Source organism: Pimephales promelas, chromosome 9, assembly GCF_988280905.1.
Source record: "Pimephales promelas chromosome 9, fPimPro1.hap1.1, whole genome shotgun sequence".
Taxonomy (NCBI): Eukaryota; Metazoa; Chordata; class Actinopteri; order Cypriniformes; family Leuciscidae; genus Pimephales; species Pimephales promelas.
Genome location: NC_142777.1, coordinates 7,157,668 through 7,184,768, shown reverse-complemented (window position 1 = coordinate 7,184,768; position 27,101 = coordinate 7,157,668). Strand labels below are relative to the sequence as shown.

Here is a 27,101-nt window from a genome sequence, read left to right as displayed (position 1 = left end):
ATAAATTAGGTATTTTATACCTCATTTGATGCTAATCCAAAAAAGATGCAAGGCGACTTTTAAGTTTTGATCATTTTTTAATATATAAGCAGTAAGTATTTTACATTTTGAAGGTTTGTTTGGATTGCCGCTGTTTGTTAAAATTTTTTGTACTTAAAAGTTTAGGTAAATTTTATTAGGTGACAATATTGTGCAGGCTTCTGAAGTTATTGTTAATATTGTTAAGTTATTACTTATTGTTAAACTAAAATGTTAAGGAGTTACGTTATACTTTTTTTTGCACTAATGCTGCTGCCAGCCAGCTGCAATAAACAATAAAATGTTGTTTCATATATTTTTTTCTATATCATGATAAATATCATTATCGCAAATATTCTTGAAATATCGTGATATAATTTTTAGGCTATATCACCCACCCCTACTGTGACTATAGGGGAGAGCGGGGCACAACCTAACGCATTTTGGTTTTGGCTCAGTTAATTAAAAAATAATTAGGTTAGATTAATATTTTTTTACACAAGCAACATACACATCTCTGCTACAAATGAACACTTAAAAGTTTTTTTCTAGGACCTACCATTTTCGTACAGTTGCGCTGAAAATGACAGAGGTGCAAATGTTACAACTTACCCCATATGTGGGGTTAATTGTAACAGACAGAGGGGTTAGTTGTAACACTTTTGTGTGTAACACACATAATTCAGTACAATTTTATTTGTATAGTTTGATATTGTTTGTGCATCTGTATAGACAGATATCCATACATCCATCCCTCATCCAATCATCCTTCTATTGTGGATCAATATCATGGACAGAGACATAGAAAAGGGCTGCACAGTTTTGCAATAAATAATAATAAATACAATTATAAAATATTGTAATTGCAATTAAATTAGATTTGTGTGTGGCAGCCACATGTACAATTATTATTATTATAATAATAACAGCAATAATCATACAAATGAGCTTAAAATAATAATTTTAAGGGTTTATTGCATTAAAAACAGGCCATATTTTTAATAAATAAACAAGTTATCATTCATTTCATTAATTTTTTTCATAAATTTTAAACATTTTAAATTCCAACATTGTTTATGAAAGTCTAACAAAGTTAAATGTATACTCAAACCTGAAAAGTTGTGTGGCTCCGTTTTCATTTGATTATCATTGTACACTTGGCAGCTTAGTTTGTAACACTGTGTTACAACCAACCCCGCTGTGTATTACAAATTTTAAGCCTAGCTAACAGTCGCTAGGAATTGCTGACAAGTTTCAAAACGGTGCTATGTTTGAGCCAACAAGACCGTGTTTAAGGCAATATAAAGTTAGAATTGGAAACGTATACACCCAACTCAGAAACCGAAAAAAATCTATGATGAAAAAATGTACTTTAATGGTGTCAAAACACTCTTTGTCAAGTATCTTCACAAAATATAATCAAAATTTTCCGCAAATTCGTGGGAGACCGTCTTCTGGCAGCAAGAGAAAAATATCGTAAACACAGCCTGCTTGATCCTGACGAACTATGTCTGTACGTGTTACATTTAACCCCGCGTTAGGTTGTGCCCCACGCTCCCCTACAAATCATAACATGTAAATAGAAAAACGTTTGTGTTATTTTGTCACTCATTTGGATTAGTATGCCAGCTGCAACCATTTACATCCAGTCTTTGTACTAAGCTAGGCTAGCGGTGGGTGCGTCAAACAGACTTATAGCACGCACGGAGATGAAAAAGGTATGTGTGGACTTATCTAACTCTGGGGGATATGGTGAATAGGCTAAAGTCCCAAAAAGTTGGAGTGTTCCTTTAAGTCAAGTCAAGTCAAGTCACATTTATTTATATAGCGCTTTTCACAATACAGATTGTATCAAAGCAGCTTCACAGTGATAACATGTAAGTAGCACAACACAGATCAACAACATTGCTAAACACTAAATAAATAACCCCAACTGAGCAAGCTCAAAGCAAGCCAAAAGCAAGGCGACAGTGGCAAGGAACCAAACTCCATCAGATTGGATGGAGAAAAAACCTTGGGAGAACCCAGGCTCAGTCGGGGGCCAGTTCTCCTCTGGCTTACATTCATATTGTTTAAATATAAATATTAAATATAAATATTGTTTATGAATCAAACGGCGCCATAACATATCGCAGGCGTTGAGTCGTCTCATCACAGGCGTTGAGTCGTCTCATCACAGGCATTGGGGCATCCGAAATCCCCGTGAGAGGCTGGACACAAAACTGGACCTGACGAACGCCATTTTTCTCGGGACAAGCGTCCCGAGATAACAGCAGAAAGGCAGATGGGAAATAATTAGCATAGCTGATGTTCATAATAATTTCCGTTATAACTCACAAACTCTCCGTAACCCGAACTCTCCGCAACCCAACCATACGCGCCGACCCGTTTGTCTAAGAGGCTGTCGAGCCCCACTGGTGCGTTAAGCAGTTTCAGTTCCGTATGGCATAACAGAGGACTAGAAGGTAAGCATTATGTGAATGCTTGACTAAAGAGATGCGTCTTTAATCTAGTTTTAAACTGTGTCAGCGAGTCAGAGGCTCGGACCGTATCGGGAAGGCCATTCCAGAGCTTTGGAGCTAAATGCGAGAACGCCCTCCCTCCTTTACTGGACTTCGATATCCTAGGAATGACCAGAAGCCTTGAATTTAGTGATCTTAAGGAACGCGGTGGATTGTAGGGCGAAAGAAGGTCCGTTAAGTACATAGGTGCTAAACCATTTAGGGCTTTATAGGTCAGTAGTAGTATTTTGTAGTTGATGCGGAACTTAATAGGTAACCAGTGTAGAGATGATAAAATCGGTGTTATATGATCATATTTTCTTGACCTAGAAAGAACTCTAGCAGCTGCATTTTGTACTAACTGTAGCTTGTTTATTGAGGATGCAGGACAACCGGCTAATAAAGCATTACAGTAATCTAGTCTCGAGGTCATGAATGCGTGAACTAATTTTTCTGCATCAGAAATAGATAGCATGTTACGTAGCTTAGCAATGTTTCTAAGGTGGAAAAAGGCTGTTCCCTTTCGTAGTCACTTCGAGTTACGTCAGAAGTGACGGAGATTGGGGGTTTCGCATAGAAAGCCAATCCTCTTCGAGTATTTAAACACGAGCCAATGGCATGCAATGCCTTGGGGCTGCGGAAATTTGCATAGCGTACTCCGCCCTACTCCGTGAGTATAAAAGGAGGAAGTGAACGCAACCGCAGTATGTTTTCGCTTCGGAGCCAAGAGAACCTCTTCACTCCTAAAAGCTGATTCAAGACTCTTCGAGAACGAGCGTCCTCTTCAGTGTTGGTGTGACGGCGGTACCCAGCGAGATTTTGCATTGCCTGCGATCTGAGCAGTGGTCTGCCAGACTTTGCACTTCTCCCTGGCAGCTTCAGCGCTGAAAGAGTGAATTTCTCCTTTCTCATAAAAGTGAAAGTGAAAGAGCTGCACGCGGCACGTCTTTTTAAAGATGGTTCGCCCGTGCCCTTCTGGATGTGGTAGATTTCTGTCATCATCTGATGGTCACGAACGCTGCTTTGTATGCCTGGGCATTCAGCATGCAGCAGCAGCGTTCGTGGATGACTCATGTTCCTTCTGTGGGAGCATGACCATCTCCACACTGAGGTCGAGGCTCAATGATCTCACTAGAGTGAGAGCCCCGGTCCCCCCTACTCGATCGGCTTCCATCACGGAAGGGGGCCCGTCGACCCGGGGACCCGGCGATCTAACGGTGACGGTGTGGGATAAAGCCCCGACGATTCCTCGGGCCACACCTCCCGCCTCAGTGCGTGAGCCAGCGAGCGCTAGCGCGACTCGGTCGGTTGTCTCTTCGGCGGCACCGGCTGCTTCGAGCAGCGCTCCAGATGATGATGTGATGTCTATCACAGCATCACTAGGCGGGCTTGAGTCCTCGGGAGAGGAAGATGCGGCTGCGTTGCCCCCTTCGGGAGTGCCAGCGTTGCCCGTGTCAGATCCCGAGCTGACGGCCATGCTGTCTCGAGCCGCTGGGAGTATCGGGCTAGAATGGAAACCTCCATCCTGCCCCGATCTCTCGCGGATGGATAATTGGTATCTGGACAAAGCTGCCGCCGCAAGGCCACGGCCAACTCCAATACCTTTTTTCCCCGAGCTGCATGCGGAGTTATCGCGCTCTTGGGGGGCTCCTTTGTCCACTCGAGAGCGCGATCTCTCCCCCGCCTTTCCCCCCCTCGACGGTGGGGCCGCCCGTGGGTACACTGGGATGCCCCCGGTGGAGCGCTCTGTTGCGATGCAGCTGTGTCCACAGAGCGCCTCCACCCGTGGTCCTCCTAAGCACCCATCCAAAGCCTGTGGGTTCTCGTCTGCTATGGCGGCGCGAGCCTATAGAGCGGCGGGACAGGCGGCTTCCGCTTTGCATGCCATGAGCACTTTGCAGGTCTTCCAAGCGAAGATGCTCAGAGACATGCACGAGGGCGGGACTGACTCGACGGCATTTAAAGATTTGCGGTCCGCCACTGACCTTGCTCTCCGGGCAACGAAAGTGGCCGCTCGCGCCGTCGGTCAGGTGATGGCCACTTCGGTGGTTCAGGAGCGACATCTCTGGCTCAACCTGGCAGACACGCGGAGCGCTGAGCGGACTCGTCTGCTCGACGCTCCGCTCTCCCAGGTTGGCCTTTTCGGCGGTGCGGTCGAGGACTTCGCCCAGCAGTTCTCCACCGCCCAGAAGCAGACGGAGGCCATTAAACACATCCTGCCCCGACGACCAGCTGCTGCCTCCACCCAGTCGTCGGCGCAGGTGCCTCCCGCTGCTCGCCGCCGAGGACGCCCCCCTGCGGCTCCCCTCCCTCCCGCCCGGCCCCAGCAGCAGCCTTCACCCGGGCCCCGGCGTCGAGGAGGCCGCAGGCCGGCATCTCAGCCCCCTCAGGCCGCTCGCCCCGCTAAACGCCAGGCCAAGCGAAGATCCTGACACGGGCCGCTCAGTGACGATCTCGAGTCTTTCACAGGAGGCGGTAGCAGGCCCCCTCCTTCCCCCGGTGGAGGGCCGGGGGAGAATCTTTTTTTCTCAGCTCCCCGCTGCTCACCCACGGGTGGGCAGCACCCTGAACTGGTTAAAGAAAGACTTGACATCCTCACTGAGCTCACAGACTGGAGTGGGTGCGCTCGATGCCCCCGTGCGTCAGCCCACACACTCCTCTCTGTCTCTGAGGGCGCGGAAGGGTGCGTGTGTCGTCCCAGGGCTACACCAATCCCTTCCCCCTCTGTCGCCAGACCCCCGGCAGAACAGACCCCCGTGGAACGCTCCGCTTTCCCTGGTCCCTTCTGTCGGGGAGCGGGCTTCGACGCATCCGAGCGGGGTAACTCCTGCACGCGTGCCAGTCGACCCGCACCGCTGCCCCTCCGGGGGGACGTCTGTGGTTCGCATGACCCCGTTGGCTCATTTCCTGGAAGCCTGGCTAGCGCTTCCCGGGATTTCCCGCTGGGTCATCAGAACGATCAGATTCGGCTACGCGATTCAGTTCGCACGGTCTCCTCCCCGCTTCAGGGGAGTTCGCTCCACGATAGTTGGTGGCAATGCCCCAGTCCTGAGAGCGGAGATTGCGACCCTGCTGGCGAAGGGTGCAATCGAGACGGTCCCTCCAGCCGAGGTGAAGTCCGGGTTTTACAGCCCCTACTTCATTGTCCCCAAGAAGACCGGTGGGTTACGACCGATCCTGGACCTGCGCATTTTGAACCGTTCTCTCCATCGACTACCGTTCAAAATGCTCACGGCCAAACGCATTTTCGAATGTGTTCGGTATCAGGATTGGTTTGCAGCGATCGACCTGAAGGACGCGTACTTCCATGTGTCCATCTTACCTCGACACAGACCGTTTCTTCGGTTTGCCTTCGAGGGCCAGGCATATCAGTACGCCGTTCTCCCATTCGGGTTAGCTCTGTCCCCTCGCGTCTTCACGAAGATCGTCGAGGCAGCCCTTGTTCCCCTTCGCGAACACGGGGTTCGCATCCTGAATTATCTCGACGACTGGCTGATACTAGCACACTCTCGAGCTCAGCTTTGCGAACACAGAGACTTGGTGCTCCGGCACCTAGCCCGTTTGGGCCTTCGGGTCAACCGGGAGAAGAGCAAACTTTGCCCCGTGCAGAGGATCTCTTTTCTCGGCATGGAGATAGACTCGGTCGCCATGTCCGCGCAGCTCACGAACGAGCGCGCGCACTCACTGCTGACTTGTCTTCGACAGTTCGAGGGCAAGAGTGCGGTTCCACTGAAACTATTTCAGAGGCTCCTGGGGCATATGGCATCCGCGGCCGCGGCAACGCCGCTCGGTTTGCTTCATATGAGACCGCTTCAGCTGTGGCTTCGCGATCGAGTCCCGAGGTGGGCATGGCATCGCGGCTCGCTCCGAGTTCCAGTGACTCCAGCGTGCCGCCGAACCTTCTTCCCGTGGTCGAACCTCAGCTTCTTACGAACCGGCGTCCCTATTCAGCGAGTTTCCAGGCATCTCATTGTCTCCACGGATGCATCTACCACGGGTTGGGGTGCCATGTGCAATGGGCATGCAGCCGCCGGTTCCTGGACAGGAGCCCAGCGCCTCATGCACATCAATTGCCTCGAGCTGTTGGCAGTACGGCTCGCCCTACGCCGCTTCCGAGCGTTGCTCAAGGGCCAGCATGTGCTTGTCCGCTCAGACAACACTACGGCAGTAGCGTACATCAACCACCAGGGGGGTCTACGCTCACGCCAGTTGTCGCAGCTCGCCCGCCACCTCTTGATATGGAGTCAGAAGCACCTGAGGTCCCTTCGTGCAGTTTACATTCCTGGAGACCGGAACTGGGCAGCCGACGAGCTGTCCCGGGTCCGCCCCATCTCCGGCGAATGGCGACTCCATCCCCAGTCGGTCCAGCTGATTTGGGACGAGTTCGGGGAGGCACAGATAGACCTGTTCGCCTCTCGGGACTCGTCCCACTGCGCCCAGTTTTATTCTCTGACCCGCGGCACTCTCGGCTCGGATGCGCTGGCGCACAGCTGGCCACGGGGCCCACGCAAGTATGCGTTTCCCCCAGTGAGCCTCCTTGCACGGGTGTTGTGCAAGATCAAGGAGGACGAGGAGCAGGTCTTGCTGGTAGCCCCCTACTGGCCCACCAAGACGTGGTTCTCCGATCTCATGCTCCTCGCGACAGCACCTCCTTGGCCTATTCCTCTGAGACAAGACCTACTCTCTCAGAGACGGGGCACTCTGTGGCACCCTCGTCCCGATCTTTGGAGGCTGCACGTGTGGCTCCTGGACGGGACGAGGCAGGTTTGAGTTCGCTGCCACCTGCGGTGGCGGCAACCATCACTTCCGCAAGAGCGTCGGCCACGAGACACCTTTATGCGTTGAAGTGGAACCTCTTCGTCAATTGGTGCTCTTCTCGCGGAGAAGACCCCCGGAGATGTTCGATCGGTGTCGTGCTTTCCTTCCTGCAAGAAGGGTTGGAGCGCAGGCTGTCGCCCTCCACCCTTAAGGTTTACGTCGCGGCCATTGCCGCTTCTCATGAAGCAGTGGAAGGTAAGTCCCTAGGGAAGCACGACTTGGTCATCAGGTTCCTGAGGGGAGCGAGGAGGCTGCATCCGCCTCGTCCTCCCCTCGTACCCTCTTGGGACCTCTCGGTAGTTCTAAGTGCTCTGCAGAGGCCCTTTGAGCCTTTGCAATCGGTAGAGTTAAAGTTTCTGTCCATCAAGACAGCACTCCTGGTTGCATTGGCCTCCATCAAGAGGGTGGGGGACCTGCACGCATTCTCCGTTGACGAAGCGTGCCTGGAGTTCGGGCCGGCTTACTCTCACGTGATCCAGAGACCCCGGCCTGGATATGTGCCCAAGGTTCCCACCACTCCCTTCCGGGACCAGGTGGTGAACCTGCAAGCGCTGCCCCCGGAGGAGGCAGACCCAGCCTTGGCACTGCTCTGTCCGGTACGTGCTCTCCGCACCTATGTCGACAGAACGCAGTGTTTCAGGACCTCAGACCAGCTCTTTGTCTGTCATGGAGGGAGCCAGAAGGGAAGGGCTCTCTCAAAGCAACGGCTGTCCCACTGGATTGTGGATGCCATTGCTTTGTCTTACCAGCAGCAAGGCCTTCCGTGCCCCCTTGGTGTGACGGCCCATTCCACTCGGAGTGTGGCCTCCTCTTGGGCTTTAGCGCACGGCGCCTTGCTAACAGACATCTGCAGAGCTGCAGGCTGGGCGACACCCAACACCTTCGCCAGATTCTATAATCTGCGAATTGAGCCGGTATCCTCTCACGTACTCGTTTCGGCCAGTTCTGGATCCGCTCAGGTGTCTTCGCTTGCTCGCCACTCCACTCCCCGGACTGGATAAGTGCGATATTTCCTCAGTTCTTCCATTGAAGTCTTGAGTCCTCCAGCACCGACGATGCGGGCGCCACTGCGTTGCTCTGGATGCTAGCTAGGTGCCTCCATGCGCACGGTTCCCCTTGGTAACCGTCTCATGTGTATTATCCACTGTAAGCCTCTCTGAGCATGTGTCTTCCCTTGGCAAGCCATCTGCCACCCCTGGAGTTTAAATTAGTAGCCACCTGCGGTTGGTACTCCAGTGTTCCATATGCGTTCCTATGTGGCCATATGTGTATTCATAAGTCCTCCCTTCGGTAGGCAGCTGGTAGCATGTCCCCTTCGGGATATGTTTCCCAGTGTACCTTGGTAATCCTGTGTCAAAGTCGGATCCCCAAAAAAAAAAAAAAAAAAAGAGGTAAGGCTCGGGGGTTCAGTCTTTCGCAGGGCACTGGAAGACAGCTTGAAGATGGCGTGATGGCACAGACCCCCAATCTCCGTCACTTCTGACGTAACTCGAAGTGACTACGAAAGGGAACGTCTCGGTTACGTATGTAACCCTCGTTCCCTGAGTAGGGAACGGAGACGTTACGTCTCCCTGCCACTTCTGCTGTATCGCTGGGTAGAGGCCGAGTTCAGTCTTGGCTCCTCAGCGAAGACATACTGCGGTTGCGTTCACTTCCTCCTTTTATACTCACGGAGTAGGGCGGAGTACGCAATGCAAATTTCCGCAGCCCCAAGGCATTGCATGCCATTGGCTCATGTTTAAATACTCGAAGAGGATTGGCTTTCTATGCGAAACCCCCAATCTCCGTCACTTCTGACGTAACGTCTCCGTTCCCTACTCAGGGAACGAGGGTTACATACGTAACCGAGACGTTCTTGTAACATATGAAATATGATTTTCGAACGACAAGTTGCGGTCTAGTATAACACCCAGGTCTTTTACTGTTGTGGATAAAGTAACAGGACATCCGTCTATATTAAAGTTGTATTGTGAGAGGTTTTGTGAGTAGTTTTTTGGACCAATAAGTAATACCTCCGTTTTATCTGAATTTAATAGCAGGAAATTACGCGTCATCCAGCATTTTATATCTTTGAGACACTCTGTCATTTTAGATGAGTTAGTGTTTTCATCTGGTCGTGATGAAATATATAATTGAGTGTCGTCAGTGTAACAGTGGAAATTAATTCCATGTTTTCTTATAATATTACCAAGTGGCAGCATATATATTGAGAAAAGCAGAGGGCCTAAAACTGATCCTTGCGGTACTCCATAGTCTACTGACGTTATCTTTGATTTTTTCCCATTTAAACAGACAAAATGAGAACGGTCCGATAAGTACGATCTAAACCAGCTTAATGCCTGTCCCTGGACACCGGTGAAGTTTTGTAGTCGATCCAAGAGTATTATATGATCTAAAGTGTCGAACGCAGCGCTAAGATCAAGTAGGACTAGTATTGAGATACAGCCTTGGTCAGAAGCTAAAAGTAAATCATTTGTAATTTTAACTAGCGCAGTTTCTGTACTATGATGCGGTCTGAATCCTGACTGGAATTTTTCATAGATATCATTTTCTTGCAAAAAAGAGCACAATTGAGCGGACACTACTTTTTCAAGTATTTTGGACATAAATGGAAGATTTGAAATGGGTCTGTAATTTGCCAAGTTATTTGGATCTAATTGCGGTTTCTTAATGAGCGGTTTTATTACAGCCAGCTTGTATATTTTTGGGACATGACCTAAAGATAAAGACGAGTTAATAATATTGAGGAGAGGCTCTTCCACTACAGGTAATAGTTCTTTCAGTAGTTTAGTGGGTATTGGATCTAATAAACAAGTTGTTGGTTTAGATGCAATGATAAGTTTATTTAGCTACTCCTGTCCTATCGTTGTAAAGCGGTTTAGTTGTTCTAGAGGGTCTATAATTGAAGCTGAATCATAAGACACCATAGCGGATTGTACATTTATAATTTTGTTTCGGATGCTTTCTATTTTCGCATTGAAGTAATTCATAAAATCATTACTACTAAACTGTAAAGGTATATTTTGCTCTGGTGATGTCTGTTTATTTGTTAGTCTAGCCACGGTGTTAAATAAAAACCTTGGATTATTTTGGTTATTTTCGATTAGTTTGCGGAGATGCTCAGCCCTGGCTGTTTTTAGTGTCTTTTTATAACGTGACATACTGTCTTTCCACGCGATTCTAAAGACCTCTAAATTAGTTTGTTTCCATTTACGCTCTAAGTTGCGAGTTTCTCTCTTGATAGCATGCGTAGCACTGTTGTACCACGGTGCTTTAATTTTCTCTCGAACCTTTTTTAATCTAATTGGCGCAACAATATCTAATGTACTAGTAAGAATGGTGCTTAAACTGCTAGTCATTTCCTCTAATTCATCTGTTTGTTTGGGTTCACTTAGCAGCTTAGATAGATCAGGTATCTAAGCTTTAAGAAAATAGTGATTTGTATGTGTTCTGTGTGGATGGTGAATTTATATTGTGTGTTTATTTATGTGCTGATTCATTTTATGTGATTTCTTCTTTTGTAGGAGTTGGAGGTTCCTGGAGAGGGGTGGCTGGCTGTCATTGTGTGTGGGGTGGTTACACCTATGCCGTGTGTCTGGTTGCAGCTCATTTTTACGTGTGTGTGTGTGTGGGAGCGTGTATATGGGGATAGGGGCTCATATTAAATTAGCGGCTAGCCTGTACCTCCAGGTACCACCACTCCGGTCAACTGGGTATGTTGTTGTGATTGATACAGATGGTATGGGTTACTGTGAAGTTGATCCTGAGATTTATGGTGATCTTTTTAACTATTTATTATGTGAATGTATATTAGAAATAAAATTACTTATTTTTGTACATGTGACTCACCCACGTCTCTTTGCCCACGTTGATAACGAACCTGTGCGTTCTTAGGGCAGTTAGTCCCCAGTATTCTGGGGTGGTGTAGTGGACATTTAGCTCTATTATTCAATTAGCCAAAGTTACTGACAGCTAACTACTTCTGAATAACTACAATATCTGCAAGTAAACAGTGTAGCCTACACTGTTTACTGTAGCTGACTTAATGTTTAGCTGACAGTGTCTAAAAGGCTCTCAGCAGTACGGGCTGATCTCATTAAAGATTCTTTAAATACATAGACCAAGACAGAAACTTTGTTCATGTGGAAACATTTGCTAACAATGGGAATTTGCATTCAGAGTTTTCACTTTTTGAGAGCAGAATGACATTTGCCTGCAAGACACACCCCTAAGTTATCAGTAATTTTGTGTTTATTATAGATTTGTTTGGTAAATAAATTGATTATATTTTGATTAAGTTTTGGCATCCCACTTCCTTGTCACTAACTCTGAGTCGGGTTGTGTCAACTCTTAAAAACTTTATTACCTGTTGGTTTACTTCTGTGGAGAATGAGACATTTGTGCCAGTTGTACTGAGACGTTTCAAATCATCCCAGACATAATAGTGTTGTATGATGATTTTTCACATTAAACCATATAGATTTTTGGGTGAATTTCAGGTGATCTCAACATAAGAGAGAGAAGGAACAGGGGAATGGGGCGTCAAGGGAAAGAGATGTAGATTAGGATTGCATAGGTGAGACTTGCGTCTCGAATGGTGATGCTAATTTCACAAGAGAGAGACCAAATATTAATTTCCCGATAGGTCTTTTGTCTTCTCAGGAAGTGGTTGCTCTTCAACCAGACTGCCTGCCATTTTCAAATTTTTCAAGTCTTATATGCCTAATACCAAGAGTTGGCGCAAACTAAATTGAAACAGATGTTTGGTTGACCAATGACAGAAGGGCAGTGTGTTAAGGAGACCTGTTTGTAAACAGTCAACTTGTTGCTTGTTAAGGCAAGGCAGCGAAGCAACCAAGCGGCAACCTCCCCGTCTCTCTCTTGAAGCCAACATGGAAGTGAATTAAACTGCAATTTATCGAGTGGCCGCTTGAGGGAGGCTGGAGAAGCGAGTCAAATCTGTATCTCCCCCATGTTAAAATTCGTAACTTTACAGCAGAAAACATGTTTACAGCCTGGAGCAAAAAGTGTCTTTGGTCTATAGAGCTAATTTTTCCCTTCATGACAACTGTGAGGGGAGTGATTTTTTTTTTACAACTCATCTGTTTAAATTATATTTAAGCCTTAAAGTTCTGCATAATTAAGGGCGTGGCCACTTGAGTGACAGGTGGATTCTTGCCGCCGCGTTCACTGTCGTTTGTCTGCTGTCTGTTAGCGTCACCCTCAGCTGTGTTTGTGCTTTTCCGGGATTATTTCATACAATTTAATACATGTATTATACCTTCGCCCGTGCATGCTGTGTTGGATTCCGTCGTGTTGAGTATGGAGAGAACGACAGAGAGCGCTGTGTTTCCAGTTGTTTCCCTCGCATGCACTAAATGGATGTCTGATGATTTCAGTGCTTTCTCTCCATCCATGCAATAGATGCACACCCTTGAATGAGCGCAGATTTCTAGTTCATTTACTTGAAGTTCTGAGGTAATATCTTTGGTTTGACCCATCTGACAAACTGAGAGGCGGCCAAAATCAGATTGTAAAATGGACTGAATTAAAGCTCTTTACGAACTTGGCGTGAGATGCCGACTGACATGTGTGCTTGCCTTGAATCACTGTCACATGCACAAGCTTAGAGCAATATTGTAAGTAATTAATACATTTTTAACTAGCAGAATAACGATGCATCATGATGCACATAGTTGACTGCTTGTATGTTGTGAGAAATGTGTGTGATCTGTGTTAATGTACTTTTATACATGCTCTTAATTGCCCCTTGTGAGATTAATAAAGTTGATAAAAAAGTAAAGTAAATAGTCTCACTTTTAGTTTCGTCTATTATAATATTTCGAAGGGCAAAACATGAACTTTAAACATTGGCTTTACTTTTTCAATCAGCTGTCATTCAGCGCGCGGGCAGTAGCATAGCATTAGCACCTCAGCTCCACCCGCCTCTTTGCCCATTTTAATTTATCCGGTACTGACGAGAGGTGACGCATTGCCAAGATGGTGACGGCAGGCCCCGGCCACTTTAGGTTTCAAAAACGCTCTTCAGAAACCTATGGGTGACGTCACGGACACTACGTCCATATTTTTTTTACAGTCTATGAAAGCAACTCAAAACCAATCACAATTCCTCAGCAACTGCATCACACAAATCAAGCAAATAACTTTTTTCAGTTCCAGTTAATGCTGCTTGTGATGCAGAAATGACACACTTTACCCTTACTAAAAAGATGGCTTTATTGAGTAATTTGGTCTCAAAGCTTGTGTGATATGATATGAATGTTTCTGTGTGAAACAGTACAACACTGAAGTGAAGGGAATGGAATCAAACAATGAGATCCTAAGAATTGGCGTCACAGACAAGGACACACCGAACACGGCTGCATCAAGAGCGGTGTTCTCCATCCTGAAGGGCAACGAAGATCGAAATTATAAGATCGAGACAGACCCCAAAACCAATGAAGGTGTGCTGTCTGTTATCAAGGTAAATGCCACTGTTCACTTTAACATTTCTTTAACTTCTAAGAAAAGTTTAAGTTTATTCAAAGAGACGTTTATTCAAAGATACGTCAAGTCGTCACCTCAATACACTTTTATGTATTGCCATTACCAGTATGATCAATAATGCAAACACAATTCAATCATTGAATAGAAAAAAAAGACAGCCGATGTGTCCTCTCAATGTAATTGTATTTCACAGGGGAAGAATTCTGGGAAAACTGAGATCACAGAGTTGGAAATAGCTGTTGAGAACGAGGAGAAATTATTTCAGTGTGTCAATGGAAAGGCCCTACCTACAGGTTCCACACCACAGCCAAACTCTGTCAAAGTGGCAGTGAAAGTCATTGGCGAGAATGATCCCCCTCAATTTAAGAAGACTACTGAAGTAATTTATCGAAATGAAAATGGAGATCCTGGAGATGTGTTGTTTGTTCCTGAAGTCAAAGATGAAGACTCAGACTTAAGCAAAATCAGGTGTGATTGAGTTGCGCAACATCAAATTACAAATCATTCAATTATTTTTTTTTTTTTGTGGATTTAATTTTATTTTTTTATCCTGCTTTCATTTCACTTTCATCATACTATAATATTGTCACAGTCCTCCGTCTGCACCAGTCTGTCTTGTCTTCAGCACTACACTTCCCAGGATCCTCTCGTCACCCTATTCCGTGTTCACTCCCTCATTAGCCACCTGTTCCTCGTCATCATCATCTGTTTCACCTGTTCTCACCCCATTATGTTTGATTAGTCTGTGTATTTAGTTCCCTTTGTTTTACTCTATGATTGTCGGTCGATGTCGAATGTTACCCCGTATCCTTGCCTGTTTCCTGAATTAAATGTTACCTTCCGTGTGAATCTGGACTCCTCCTATTCCTTCCGTCTGCACTCCTGATCTCCTGCACCATACCCCGTGACAGATCGACCGACCACTAAAGAAATCTGAGCATTATGGACCTTCCAGCGGTAAGCCTCCTCTGTCTGCACCAGGAAGACCGCTCCCTGGAGTCCCATACCAGGGACTTTCTGGAGTTGGCGTGCCTCACTCACTATTCGGACCACTCGCTGTGTGTTTTCTACATCGCCGGCCTCAGCGAGCGGTCCCGGGCACGCCTCCCAGGGAGCGGTCCAGAAGATAATTTCCTCGCCTGTGTGGAGTGGGTGCGGGTGTGCTGTGGATCCCCATTCTCCGTGAGGGAAGTCACCAGCACCACTCCAAAACCTGAGCCCTCATCTTCACTGGTCACCGTCAGCCCTGCCGAGCCTGCACTCACCGCCAGCCCTGCCGAGCCCGCGCTCACCGTCAGCCCTCCCAAGCCGGAACTCCCCTCACCGCTGGTTCCGTCCAGCTCTCCAGAGACTGAATGCTCTTCACCGCTGGTTCCGTCCAGCTCTCCAGAGATTGAATGCTCTTCACCGCTGGTCCCGTCCAGCTCTCCAGAGACTGAATGCTCTTCACCGCTGGTTCCGTCCAGCTCTCCAGAGACTGAATGCTCTTCACCGCTGGTTCCGTCCATCTCTCCAGAGATTGAACGCTCTTCACTGCTGGTTCCGTCCAGCTTCCCAGAGACTGAATGCTCTTCACCGCTGGTTCCGTCCAGCTCTTCAGAGACTGAATGCTCTTCACCGCTGGTCCCGTCCAGCTCTCCAGAGATTGAATGCTCTTCATCGCTGGTCCCGTCCAGCTCTTCAGAGACTGAATGCTCTTCACCGCTGGTTCCGTCCAGCTCTCCAGAGATTGAATGCTCTTCACCGCTGGTCCCGTCCAGCTCTCCAGAGATTGAATGCTCTTCACCGCTGGTCCCGTCCAGCTCTTCAGAGACTGAATGCTCTTCACCGCTGGTTCCGTCCAGCTCTCCAGAGATTGAATGCTCTTCACCGCTGGTCCCGTCCAGCTCTCCAGAGACTGAATGCTCTTCACCGCTGGTTCCGTCCAGCTCTCCAGAGACCGAATGCTCTTCACCGCTGGTTCCGTCCAGCTCTCCAGAGACCGAATGCTCTTCACCGCTGGTTCCGTCCAGCTCTCCAGAGACTGAATGCTCTTCACCGCTGGTTCCGTCCAGCTCTCCAGAGACTGAATGCTCTTCACCGCTGGTTCCGTCCAGCTCTCCAGAGACTGAATGCTCTTCACCGCTGGTTCCGTCCAGCTCTCCAGAGACTGAATGCTCTTCCCCGCTGGTTCCGTCCAGCTCTCCAGAGACTGAATGCTCTTCACCGCTGGTTCCGTCCAGCTCTCCAGAGACTGAATGCTCTTCACCGCTGGTCCCGTCCAGCTCTCCAGAGACTGAATGCTCTTCACCGCTGGTTCCGTCCAGCCCTCCAGAGACTGAATGCTCCTCACTGCTGGTTCAGTCCAGCCCTCCAGAGACAGTATGCTCCTCACTGCTGGTTCCGTCCAGCCCTCCAGAGACTGTATGCTCTTCACTGCTGGTTCCGTCCAGCCCTCCAGAGACTGTATGCTCTTCACTGCTGGTTCCGTCCAGCCCTCCAGAGACTGTATGCTCTTCACTGCTGGTTCCGTCCAGCCCTCCAGAGACTGAATGCTCTTCGCTGCTGGTTCCGTCCAGCCCTCCAGAAACTGAACGTTCTTCACTGCTGGTTCCGTCCAGCCCTCCAGAGACTGAACGCTCTTCACTGCTGGTTCCGTCCAGCCCTCCAGAGACTGTACGCTCTTCACTGCTGGTTCCGTCCAGCCATCCAGAGACTGAAGGCCCTTCACTGCTGGTTCCGTCCAGCCCTCCAGAAACTGAACGCTCTTCACTGCTGGTTCCGTCCAGCCCTCCAGAGACTGAATGCTCTTCACTGCTGGTTCCGTCCAGCCCTCCAGAGATTGACTGCTCTTCACTGCTGGTTCCGTCCAGCCCTCTAAAGACTGTGTGCTCTTCACTGCTGGTTCCGTCCAGCCCTCCAGAGAATGAATGCTCTTCACTGCTGGTTCCGTCCAGCCCTCCAGAGATTGACTGCTCTTCACTGCTGGTTCCGTCCAGCCCTCTAAAGACTGTATGCTCTTCACTGCTGGTTCCGTCCAGCCCTCCAGAGAATGAATGCTCTTCACTGCTGGTTCCGTCCAGCCCTCCAGAGACTGAATGCTCTTCACTGCTGGTTCCGTCCAGCCCTCCAGAGACTGTATGCTCTTCACTGCTGGTTCCGTCCAGCCATCCAGAGACTGAACGCTCTTCACTGCTGGTTCCGTCCAGCCCTCCAGAGACTGAATGCTCTTCACTGCTGGTTCCGTCCAGCCCTCCAGAGACAGTATGCTCTTCACTGCTGGTTCCGTCCAGCCCTCCAGGGACTGAACGCTCTTCACTGCTGGTTCCGTCCAGCCCTCCAGAGACTGAACGCTCTTCACTGCTGGTTCCGTCCAGTCTCTCCGAGCCCGAGCTCTCTTCTTCGCTGGGCCCGACCAGCCCAGCCCCAGAGACCGTCCAGCCAGCGCCAGAGACCGTCCAGCCTGTGCCGGAGACCGTCCAGCCTGCTTCGCCCTGGTCTCGCCCTCAGCCTGCTCCGCCCTGGCCACGCCCTCAGCCTGCTCCGCCCTGGCCACGCCCTCAGCCTGCTCCGCCCTGGCCACGCCCTCAGCCTGTTCCGCCCTGGCCACGCCCTCAGCCTGCTCCGCCCTGGCCACGCCCTCAGCCTGTTCCGCCCTGGCCACGCCCTCAGCCTGCTCCGCCCTGGCCACACCCTCAGCCTGCTCCGCCCTGGTCTCGCCCTCAGCCTGCTCCGCCCTTGCCACGCCCCTCTCAGGCCCCAGTTCGTCCCCCCTCCTTCCTCTGTTCAGCGGCGTGAGGTCACGCCTCCCGGGAGGGGGGAGTTCTGTCACAGTCCTCCGTCTGCACCAGTCTGTCTTGTCTTCAGCACTACACTTCCCAGGATCCTCTCGTCACCCTATCCCGTGTTCACTCCCTCATCAGCCACCTGTTCCTCGTCATCATCATCTGTTTCACCTGTTCTCACCCCATTATGTTTGATTAGTCTGTGTATTTAGTTCCCTTTGTTTTACTCTATGATTGTCGGTCGATGTCGAATGTTACCCCGTGTTACCCTGTATCCTTGCCTGTTTCCTGAATTAAATGTTACCTTCCGTGTGAATCTGGACTCCTCCTATTCCTTCCGTCTGCACTCCTGATCTCCTGCACCATACCCCGTGACAAATATAATTGTGCAAATGTTTGTGGTTCGTAAGATTTTTAGTGTTTTTATGATTTAAAATGTTGAGTCTCTTATGCTCACCAAGGCTGCATTCATCTCATCAAAACCACTCTAAAACTCTACAAAAATATTACAATTTAAAATAGTTTTCTATTGTAATACATTGTAAAATGTAATTTATTCCTGTGATCAAAGCTCAATTTTCAGCATCATTACTCCAGTCTTCAGTGTCACATGATCATTCAAAAATCACTCTATGATGATTTGATGCTTAAGAAAAATTTATGATTATCAATTGATGAAAACAGCTGAGCTGCTTCATTTTTTTTTGTGGAAACTGTGATGCATTTATAAAAATGATTGATTCTAAAAAAATATTATTTTGTGACCATGTAAAAGTGTTTACTGTCACTTTTGATACATTTTTGCAACCTTGATGAATAAAAGTATTAATTTCTTGAAATAAATCTTACTGACACCAAAATGTTTAATGCACTGTATATGACATAATATGTATATTATAAAATTGTTTTATATATGGCAAACTAAATTCTTGGATGATCACATAAAGTAAAAGTATCATAATATCTGTGTGTATGTGTGTAGGTATGAGTTAGTACAAGACCCAGCCAAATGGGTGAGTGTTGACCCGACGACAGGAAAGATCACCACAGTTCAGAAGATGGACCGGGAATCTCCATTCATCAAAAATGGCACCTACACTGTTGTAGTCCAGGCTATAGATGGCGGTAAGCACCGAGATCTGTTCTCAGTATGACCAAACAATTCAAACCAGATGCGTAGCCAGTATTGGGCCGGGGCAGGACTGGCCCGCCCAGGCAAGTTTGATAAAAAAGAAATGTAGTTTGTTTTTATTATTCAAATGTATTTAAGAAAATATATTAAGATAAACCAGATTTATTGTTGACTGGTGTGTGTGTTTAATGTGTTTCCTGGCTGTTGAAGCAAGTTCTTTATTGGTAACTTTATTGGTTCGTTATTGGTTGAGTGGCGCCGGCGCCAAAATAATGGCTAAACAACTTTCTTTGAAGTCCCTGTAAAGTCAAAATTAAGTATGTGTTCTCAGTTTGTCACACCACAGAAAAATATGTTATTAGCCACCCAGCCAAATTTGAATGATAAAAAAAGCCGGCAAGTACATAAAATAAGCTACCAAAATCTTGAAAAAATGAGCAGTTATCTCTGTTCTTAAACGCTGGGGGCATGTCCACTGGCTGCACTGAAACCACACCCACTAGCAGGAAAGCTGTTGACGGTGATATTAGGTGAAACTGTTTTCGGGACGGGAGGATGAACACTGAGGCGGGAGATAGTCGTTTCGGCCCCGTTCACCAGTAACAGCGGATCATCAGTGAATCCCAGTTGTCTCTGAGGAAAGTTTATAAAACTATCCAGTGTAAAATGATCACTTCAGAGGCAGGTGTTGACGGTGATCCTCAGCTCTTCATCAAGGTTGGTTCTCTAAAAACCTCTTCTTGATGTGATCGTTTTTATGGAATTTAAATGAAGATACTGATCTGTTTTGTACATGATCGCATCCAGGTAGTAGCCTATGCATTTCTGTGTCGAAGGCATAGCTAACTAGAAAACTGTAGGCTCAGCTGTAGCTGTACTGACAGTCACTCGCGATTGAGCGGTGAATGTGAATATGCTCGGGGGGAGTGTTATTGTGTGTTAGGGGAGAGATCAGACTCTGTGCGTCATAAAATAGGGGCGTGTCCAGGAGCTCATGGGCTCCAGTGCATCATCGAACCCTGTTTTAGCCCGCCCAAACAATCCGTAAAAAACTGTTTAATGGTCTAACTCCACATTTCAGTACTTTACAGTTCACAGTCTTTGTAATATGTTTTAGCAATACAAATGCAACATTTATAATGTGTTCAGAACTTTTTTGTAGAATTGCCTTTACGGGGACTTTAATGTGCTATTTGAAAAAAGCGAGAGTTGAGGAAGAAGACACGGCACTGCCTTCATCTACCGAGTCCACAGAGCCCAGTTCCCTTTCGAGGGAACTCTACACTGCGTCGAGAATCGACACTTTGGGGACGCTCCCTAAGCGTGCGCCTCTGAAGTATGAATGAAACTAATCCAATCCTGATTGGTGTTGCGTCGTGACGTAACATGTGACGGCATACCCGGAAGTATAAAAGTGACGTTGTCACAACACACACTAGCTTTCGCTCTTCAGCAAGCGCTTTATGTTGAAACTGTCTGTCTTATTTGGTGTTGTTTGTCACTCAGTTTGAACTGGAAATGGCCAGCGAACAATTTAAAAACATGTGTGCATCTCTGCCCTCGTTATGTCACAGGTGGGGACGCACATGCTTTGTGTGTAAATTGTTTGGGAGCGCAGCATGACTTGTGCAGACTGTAAAGCACTTCCTATTAGAGTGCTGCGCTCCCGGCTGGCGTGCTTTGATGAGCACGGTCAGGCTTGCGTTCCCTGCGTTTCTGGTCCCGCGTCCGTTGAGGCGGCGCGGCGATTGAGATCGTGGGGTTCACAGCGGGATCTTGCAGACGAGAATGAGACTGCTGAGGCACTTTCTCATTCATCGTCTGATGATCCCGTAGCCCCTGTGAGTGGCGCAGAAGTCCGCGCCGCGGCTTCTTCTGACCACGATCAGGTCCCGATACTCAGGCTCTCTGCTTCCAAGGAAGTAGACGTGCTCAGTATCGATACGGATGACCGTGAGTTAGGCGCGCCAGTTCACGGCCAAGCATATGAGGAACTGGTGAGGTTGTGACTCGTGCCGTGGCCAGACTGAACTTCAGCTGGCCACAAAATGAGGAGGGAACGCAAGTTTAAATAAATTGCGTTTCTTGCGGCACGGGTCACAGCCTCAGCGCCGGAGTTTGCCGTTTTTCCCCGATCTCCACTAAAAGATCATGAGATCGGGGGATGAACCGCATTCGTCCCGTGTTTCCAAACCCAGTGTCCTAAATTCTTGCGTTTGCCGAGGCAGCGTGTAGATTACGAGTCTACTCTGCAATAAAGATTCTGTGACTGCAGCGCATAGATTTAAGGTCTGCATTTCAATACGGAAACTTTGACTCGGATCTCTCGTTTGTCGAGGCAAATTTTCTCTCGTGAAAATTACGAGTCTCCTTTCCAATAAGGGAAACTGGCCTGTTCTCCGGCGCTGTAACTTCAATCGTCGACAGGTTTAGGAATAAATAAATAATATATATATATATATATATATATATATAGTAAATAAATAAATATATATAAGATATATATATAAAATATATATGTTGTCCCGCCGTTTTGAACGTTTCGGGCTACATCGATTTCCAGCGAACGCACACTGTGTCGTTCACCCCGACTGTGGTCACAAAATTTTTCTCGACTTTTTCCTGCCGGTCATCCGCTTCAGGGACTCGAAAGACACCCGAGGTCGGTCTCAAGGGGCTGGTTCCCTTAGTAGATTTTGCAGAATGGCTACACCTTCCAATATATCTATATGGGGCCTGAATATTTTTAAACAGGAAACGATGTATGTTGCCCGCCGTCAGCGACGCTTCGGGCCACATCGGTTTCCAGCGAAAATATTATAACGAAGCATCGTTTATGGTCAAAACATCCATATCGACTACAGCCTGCCGGTATTCCGCTTCAGGAAGTCGAGAAAGATGCTCTCGAAAGACAAAACAGAAAAAAAAAAAAAAAAAAAAAAAAAAAAAAAAAAACAGAGGCCACTCTCCAGAGGCTGGTACCCCTAGTATATTTTGTAGAGGCATGGTATCATCTTCCCAACATATCTGCATGGGTCCTACATATAATAGAATCAGGGTACAGACTGCAGTTTGCACACCGCCCCCCAAGTTCTCTGGGGTGGTACAGACTACAGTGGTCCCAGAGCAGGCTCAGGTGATGGAACAAGAAGTTCAAACTCTGCTGCTAAAGGAAGCCATAGAACGTGTTCTTCCTTCAGACAGGGGGTCCGCGTTTTACACCCGGTACTTTATAGTTCCAAAGAAGGATTGGGGGTTAAGGCCAATTCTAGATCTCGGGGTTTTGTACCGATCTCTGAATAGGGAGGTGCAGGTTCGAACGGTTAACTCCAGTAATCGTGAGTCAGATCAGAGGACTGATTTGTCACGATAGATCTAAAAGACGCCTATTTTCACTCCATCCTTCCATGTCACAGGAGATACCTGAGGTTCGCTTTCGAAGCTTACCAATATCGGGTTCTTCCGTTCGGCCTAGCACGCTCTCCCTGCACATTCACCAAATTTATGGATGTAGCCCTTGCTCCACTGAGACTTCAAGACATCCATATATTGATTTATCTCGACGACTGGCTCATTCTGGCTCAGTCTCGGGAAATGGCAGTTCGGCATCGAAATGTCGTCCTTGGCCACATTCTGAAATTGGGGTTGAGACTCAATGCAAAGAGGAGTGTGCTAGAACCATCCCAGTGTACGACATTTTTGGGAGTCATATGGAACTCGATTACGATGTAGGCAAGCATGTCTCCCGCACGTATCGAGTCAATTTTGACGATGGTATCCAGGGTAAAGCTAGGCCAGGCCATCACTGTGAAGCAATTTCAAAGAATGCTGGGCCTCATGGCAGTGACATCCAACATCATTCCTTTGGGGCCTGCTACACATGAGGCCCCTTCAGTGGTGGTTAAAGACCAAGGGGTTTTCTCCCGAGGGAATCCGCTTCGTATGATCAGAGTAACGCGCAGATGCCTTTGTTCTCTGAGAATATGGAAGAAACCTTGGGCCAGTGTTGGGAGTGTCATGTCGCCGGGAAACCGTTTCGACAGACGCCTCCCTCACTGGCTGGGGCGCGGTCATGGACGACCGTTTGCCAGGGGTCTATGGCAGGACCATCATCTTTCTTGGCATATAAACTGCCTAGAGATGATGGTTGTGTTCAGGGCTTTGAGGAGCTTCCTCCCAGACATCAAAGGTCACCACGTCCTAGTACGGTCAGTGGTAGCCTATCTGAACCGACAAGGGGGAATCAGATCGCGCCCTCTGTGCAGACTGACGCATCAGATTATCCTTTGGTCCCAAGGGAAAATACTCTCTATCAGAGCAATGTATATTCCGGGGGTTCAGAATCAGGGGGCAGACATCCTGTTGAGAAAACCATACTTAGCTCTTGGGCTCCATCCACCAGGAGATTATATGACCTCAAGTGGAATGTGTTTGTCACTTGGTGTAGAGAACTTGGGTTAAATCCAGTAAACTGCCCGGTGGCTTCAGTTCTGGGATTTCTCCAAGATCGTTTCTCTAAGGGTCTCTCCCCGTCCACGCTTAGGGTGTACGTGGCTGCCATTGCGGTTTTCCACGCACCGTTAAGTGATGGGCCTCTGGGGAGGCACCAGTTGGTCATTCGGTTTATCCTTGGTACTTGGAGGATGAGGCCGGCAGCCAGGTCCAGGGTTCCTGCCTAGGACCTGGCAATAGTTCTGGAGGGGTTATCCAAAAGTAGAGTGCCCCCTTCGAACCTTTAGAGTCGGCTTTGCCTAAGGACTTAACACTGAAAATGGCTTTTCGCTTAGCAATTACCTCACTTAAGAGGGTGGGAGATTTCCAAGCCCTGGCAGTAATGCCAGCTTGCTTGGAGTTTGCCCCTGGCAGAGTGAAGGCCTTTTTTACACCCGAGTCCGGGCTACGTGCCTAAAGTTCCATCGAATACGGCTCATTCTATAGTCCCTCAGGCATTCCATCCTCCACCTCATGTGTCGGCGGAAGTGGAGAGGCTTCACTTGCTCTGCCCAGTCAGAGCTTGAGCTTGTACCTTGAGGGGTCCTCTTCTTGGAGAAGGTTGGAACAATTGGACTAGTATGTTCTGGGTCACCTAAGAGGGGGCTCCCGGCAACCAAACAAACTATTAGCAACTGGATCGCCCAGGCTATTACTGAGGCTTACAAGGTGCGCAGTTTGCCTTCACCTTTTACCTTGTGGGCAAAGTCAACTAGAGGCATGGCTTCCTCTAGGGCCCTTCTTTCGGGAGTACCTCTTCAGGAGATCTGCGAGGCAGCCGGCTGGGCTACCCCACATACTTTCATAAAATTTTACAGTCTCCACCTTCCCAGTACACCCGGTGCACAGGTGCTCAGTCCTTGCTGAGTGCCTAGACAGTTTTACTCCAGGACAGGCCTATTCGGTGCGTGGCCTAGTGGGCACTCGTTCCCCAAAGTGTCGATTCTCGACGCAGTGTAGAGTTCCCTCGAAAGGGAACGTCTCGGGTTATGACTATAACCCTTGTTCCCTGAGAAGGGAACGAGACACTGCGTCGTTCTGCCACGCCCCCTTTAGGCCTTAGAGCGTCTTGCTTCATCGCGAGGCTAGTGTGTGTTGTGACAACGTCACTTTTATACTTCCGGGTATGCCGTCACATGTTACGTCACGACGCAACACCAATCAGGATTGGATTAGTTTCATTCATACTTCAGAGGCGCACGCTTAGGGAGCGTCCCCAAAGTGTCGATTCTCGACGCAGTGTCTCGTTCCCTTCTCAGGGAACAAGGGTTATAGTCATAACCCGAGACGTTCTTCAGACTTAGTAACCGACAAGAAGGCTAGTCTGGTGCTAGCGGCGGTCGCTTCTTGCTCTCTCTCTCTCCCGGTCAGCCTGACGCCGATCTAACTGCGTTATTATTATTTTAGCTTACTTTATTTTCGGGTGAATTGTCTTTGCACTGCTGACTAGCCTGCATAAAATAGACAGGTTAATGTACTGGTTTGTCCTGCCTTTATTGAGCTCTGTTGGTTGAACATGATGATTTGCCAAATAGCTATTGCAAAATAAAGGTGTAACTGTTTTTGCTGTTTGTCTATTATCTTTAAGGTTTCTTTATTTTTTAAGTCTTTATTTTTTTCTCGGAAAAATAGGCCACTCACTTTTTCACTGGCCCACCCAAAATACAATTTCTGCCTACGCCACTGTGTAGCGCAAATGTGCAGTGGCGCAAAAAGTGGGTATGCGCTATATGCGCCGCATATTATATGTCTATATAATATGTAGCTGCTGTTGTGCGGCACCACGCGAAATCATTTCTGCGTTTCCTCATTGTTATTTAACATTTTAGAGGACTAACGGGCTAGAGTCGGCGCCCTCATAAGAATCCAGTATAGAGGGGTAATATCGCGAGCGGCTGGGGACACCGTGTGTTACGAAACTGCTCTGAGAAGAGGGTTGAGATCCAAATGCAGCTTTATTTAAGATTAGTCGTACAGGCAGGGTCGAAAATTAGCAGACAGGACAATGGAGAATACACAGTGGGAATCCGGGAAACAGGCAGAGGTCAGGGCAGGCAGCAGTGATCAAAATCCAAGAACAATCCAAAGTCAAAAACCAGAAAACAAACACGGAAAACGCTCAGAAATGCAGTGTAACACTTAAACAAGACTTCGCAGGGATTGAACAAATAAACCAGGTATATATAGACAGACAAACAGGATGATACACAGGTGAATGCTATCAGTGAACGAGGTACAGGTGAGTGTGATCAGTGAAGATGAGTCCGAGCAGTGAGTTATGGGAATTGTAGTCTGAGAGTGATACAAGACTAATCTGGAGTGCCTTCTGGTGGGTATCAAGGGCACTCCAGCTGGTGACCGTTATAGCCCCCCCTTTAAAGAGCATATTGCAGGTAAAAAAAAAATCGAAATTTATAGATAACCTTGTATGAAAATACCATATGAAAAGTTAATGCAGGATTTAAAATGTTTTAAAACAACATAAGGGCACTAATTTAGAAGATAAAGTGAGCGTTTCTTGGACTGCTAGTAAAAACAGCTTTTTTTTCAACATCGCGTCATTTGACGTCATATCAGGGAGCCGCAGCCTCGGCTCAGTGCAGAGCAGGCTGGTGTTCAGTGAGAGCGCTCGTCAGTCGGTGTGCTTTCGTTAGTTTTTGCATTTTAATTTATCATCGTCATGGTAAATTATTGTGTTTGTGGAGATTGCAAAAACTCCAGCCTGTCAGGACTTCAAGATCGAGTCCACAAGTTTCCATTACAATAAAAGTGACGGTGCAATATAGCCTATCTTTCGTTCCTGGTGCTGTTTGAGCAGGTGAAGAGACGGGATTTCTCTTCTGCATCGGCTCGGAAAACACGGTCGCGTTTAGCGTTCACTTCAGATCAAATGATTAGCATCCCGGCAATATGATGGAGTTCAACATGGTATGCTGAAGCAAGAATATTGATCGTCGTATACTACCAATATGGCATCAAATACTGTTATATAGGTAACTTAGTCATGTCATGCCCTAAATAGAACTTGTAATTGAAAAACAAAATTGGTTGTTTAAATACTCAAATCTTTAATGTTCTGTTTATGTTATAACCTAGGTGAAAAATATGTATTAAAAATGTACCTGAGTATAGCCTATGCTTTTAGTATAGAAATATACTCAAGTAAAGTTTTTATACATTTAATAGTATATAAATCTACCCTAAACATACTAATGTCTGCTGGCCTGTTATAGGATCATAATAATCTGTACAATATTGTGAGCACAGTGTATATCGTTAGCGAACGTGTATACTATAAGCACGTCTCTCACCTAAAAGGCACCTGTCCTGTTCTCCACTGGTTCTCCTCACATTACAGGTCATTTTTTCTCTGACCATTCTGTCTGACATTATCCTGGCCTGTCCCTGATCTCTTTAGCATAGCAGGCTCATAACTTTATGGCTTGATCCGTCATACGAGTATTTCCTCAGCGTCCGAAATGTCATGCGATCCATTGTTTTCCTGTTGTGTGAATAGACGGCTCTCCCGCTCATTGCGTCACGCCCGCCACGCCCATTTTCAGACGCGGAAGTAAAATTTTCTCACAAAAACGATTGCAGAAGCTTCTGTAGCGTGTTTATGCGTATATTTTAAAGAAAATCTAGTTCCTACATTGTTTTTACATGCATTGACTCGTTGGGTCCTCTAACCTGCAATATGCCCTTTAAGGAGCGGATTCCAGACGCTCCTCAAAATGTCCAGGAGGGAGGTGGAGCGGAGGCGGACCTGGGGGCAGGATGGAGGGCCAGGCCCGTGGAGCGGAAGAGGACCTAAAGACTGCGGTGGAGCTGGCTGTGGAGGCGACCAGGTCGGAGCAGGCTGTGCAGGTG

At 47.7% G+C, this 27,101-nt stretch overlaps 1 protein-coding gene across 1 annotated transcript in view; it reads left to right on the top strand.

Annotated features, from left to right (window-relative positions):
* The window catches only part of LOC120494844 (cadherin-like protein 26), a 142,726-nt gene that overhangs the window by 89,533 nt on the left and 26,092 nt on the right, over window positions 1-27,101 (top strand). Inside the window, exons 8-10 of the mRNA XM_089134714.1 lie at window positions 13,636-13,821; window positions 14,038-14,312; window positions 18,591-18,733. Coding sequence (XP_088990840.1) covers window positions 13,636-13,821; window positions 14,038-14,312; window positions 18,591-18,733 — 604 coding nt within the window. The remainder of the gene's footprint in view (window positions 1-13,635; window positions 13,822-14,037; window positions 14,313-18,590; window positions 18,734-27,101) is intronic.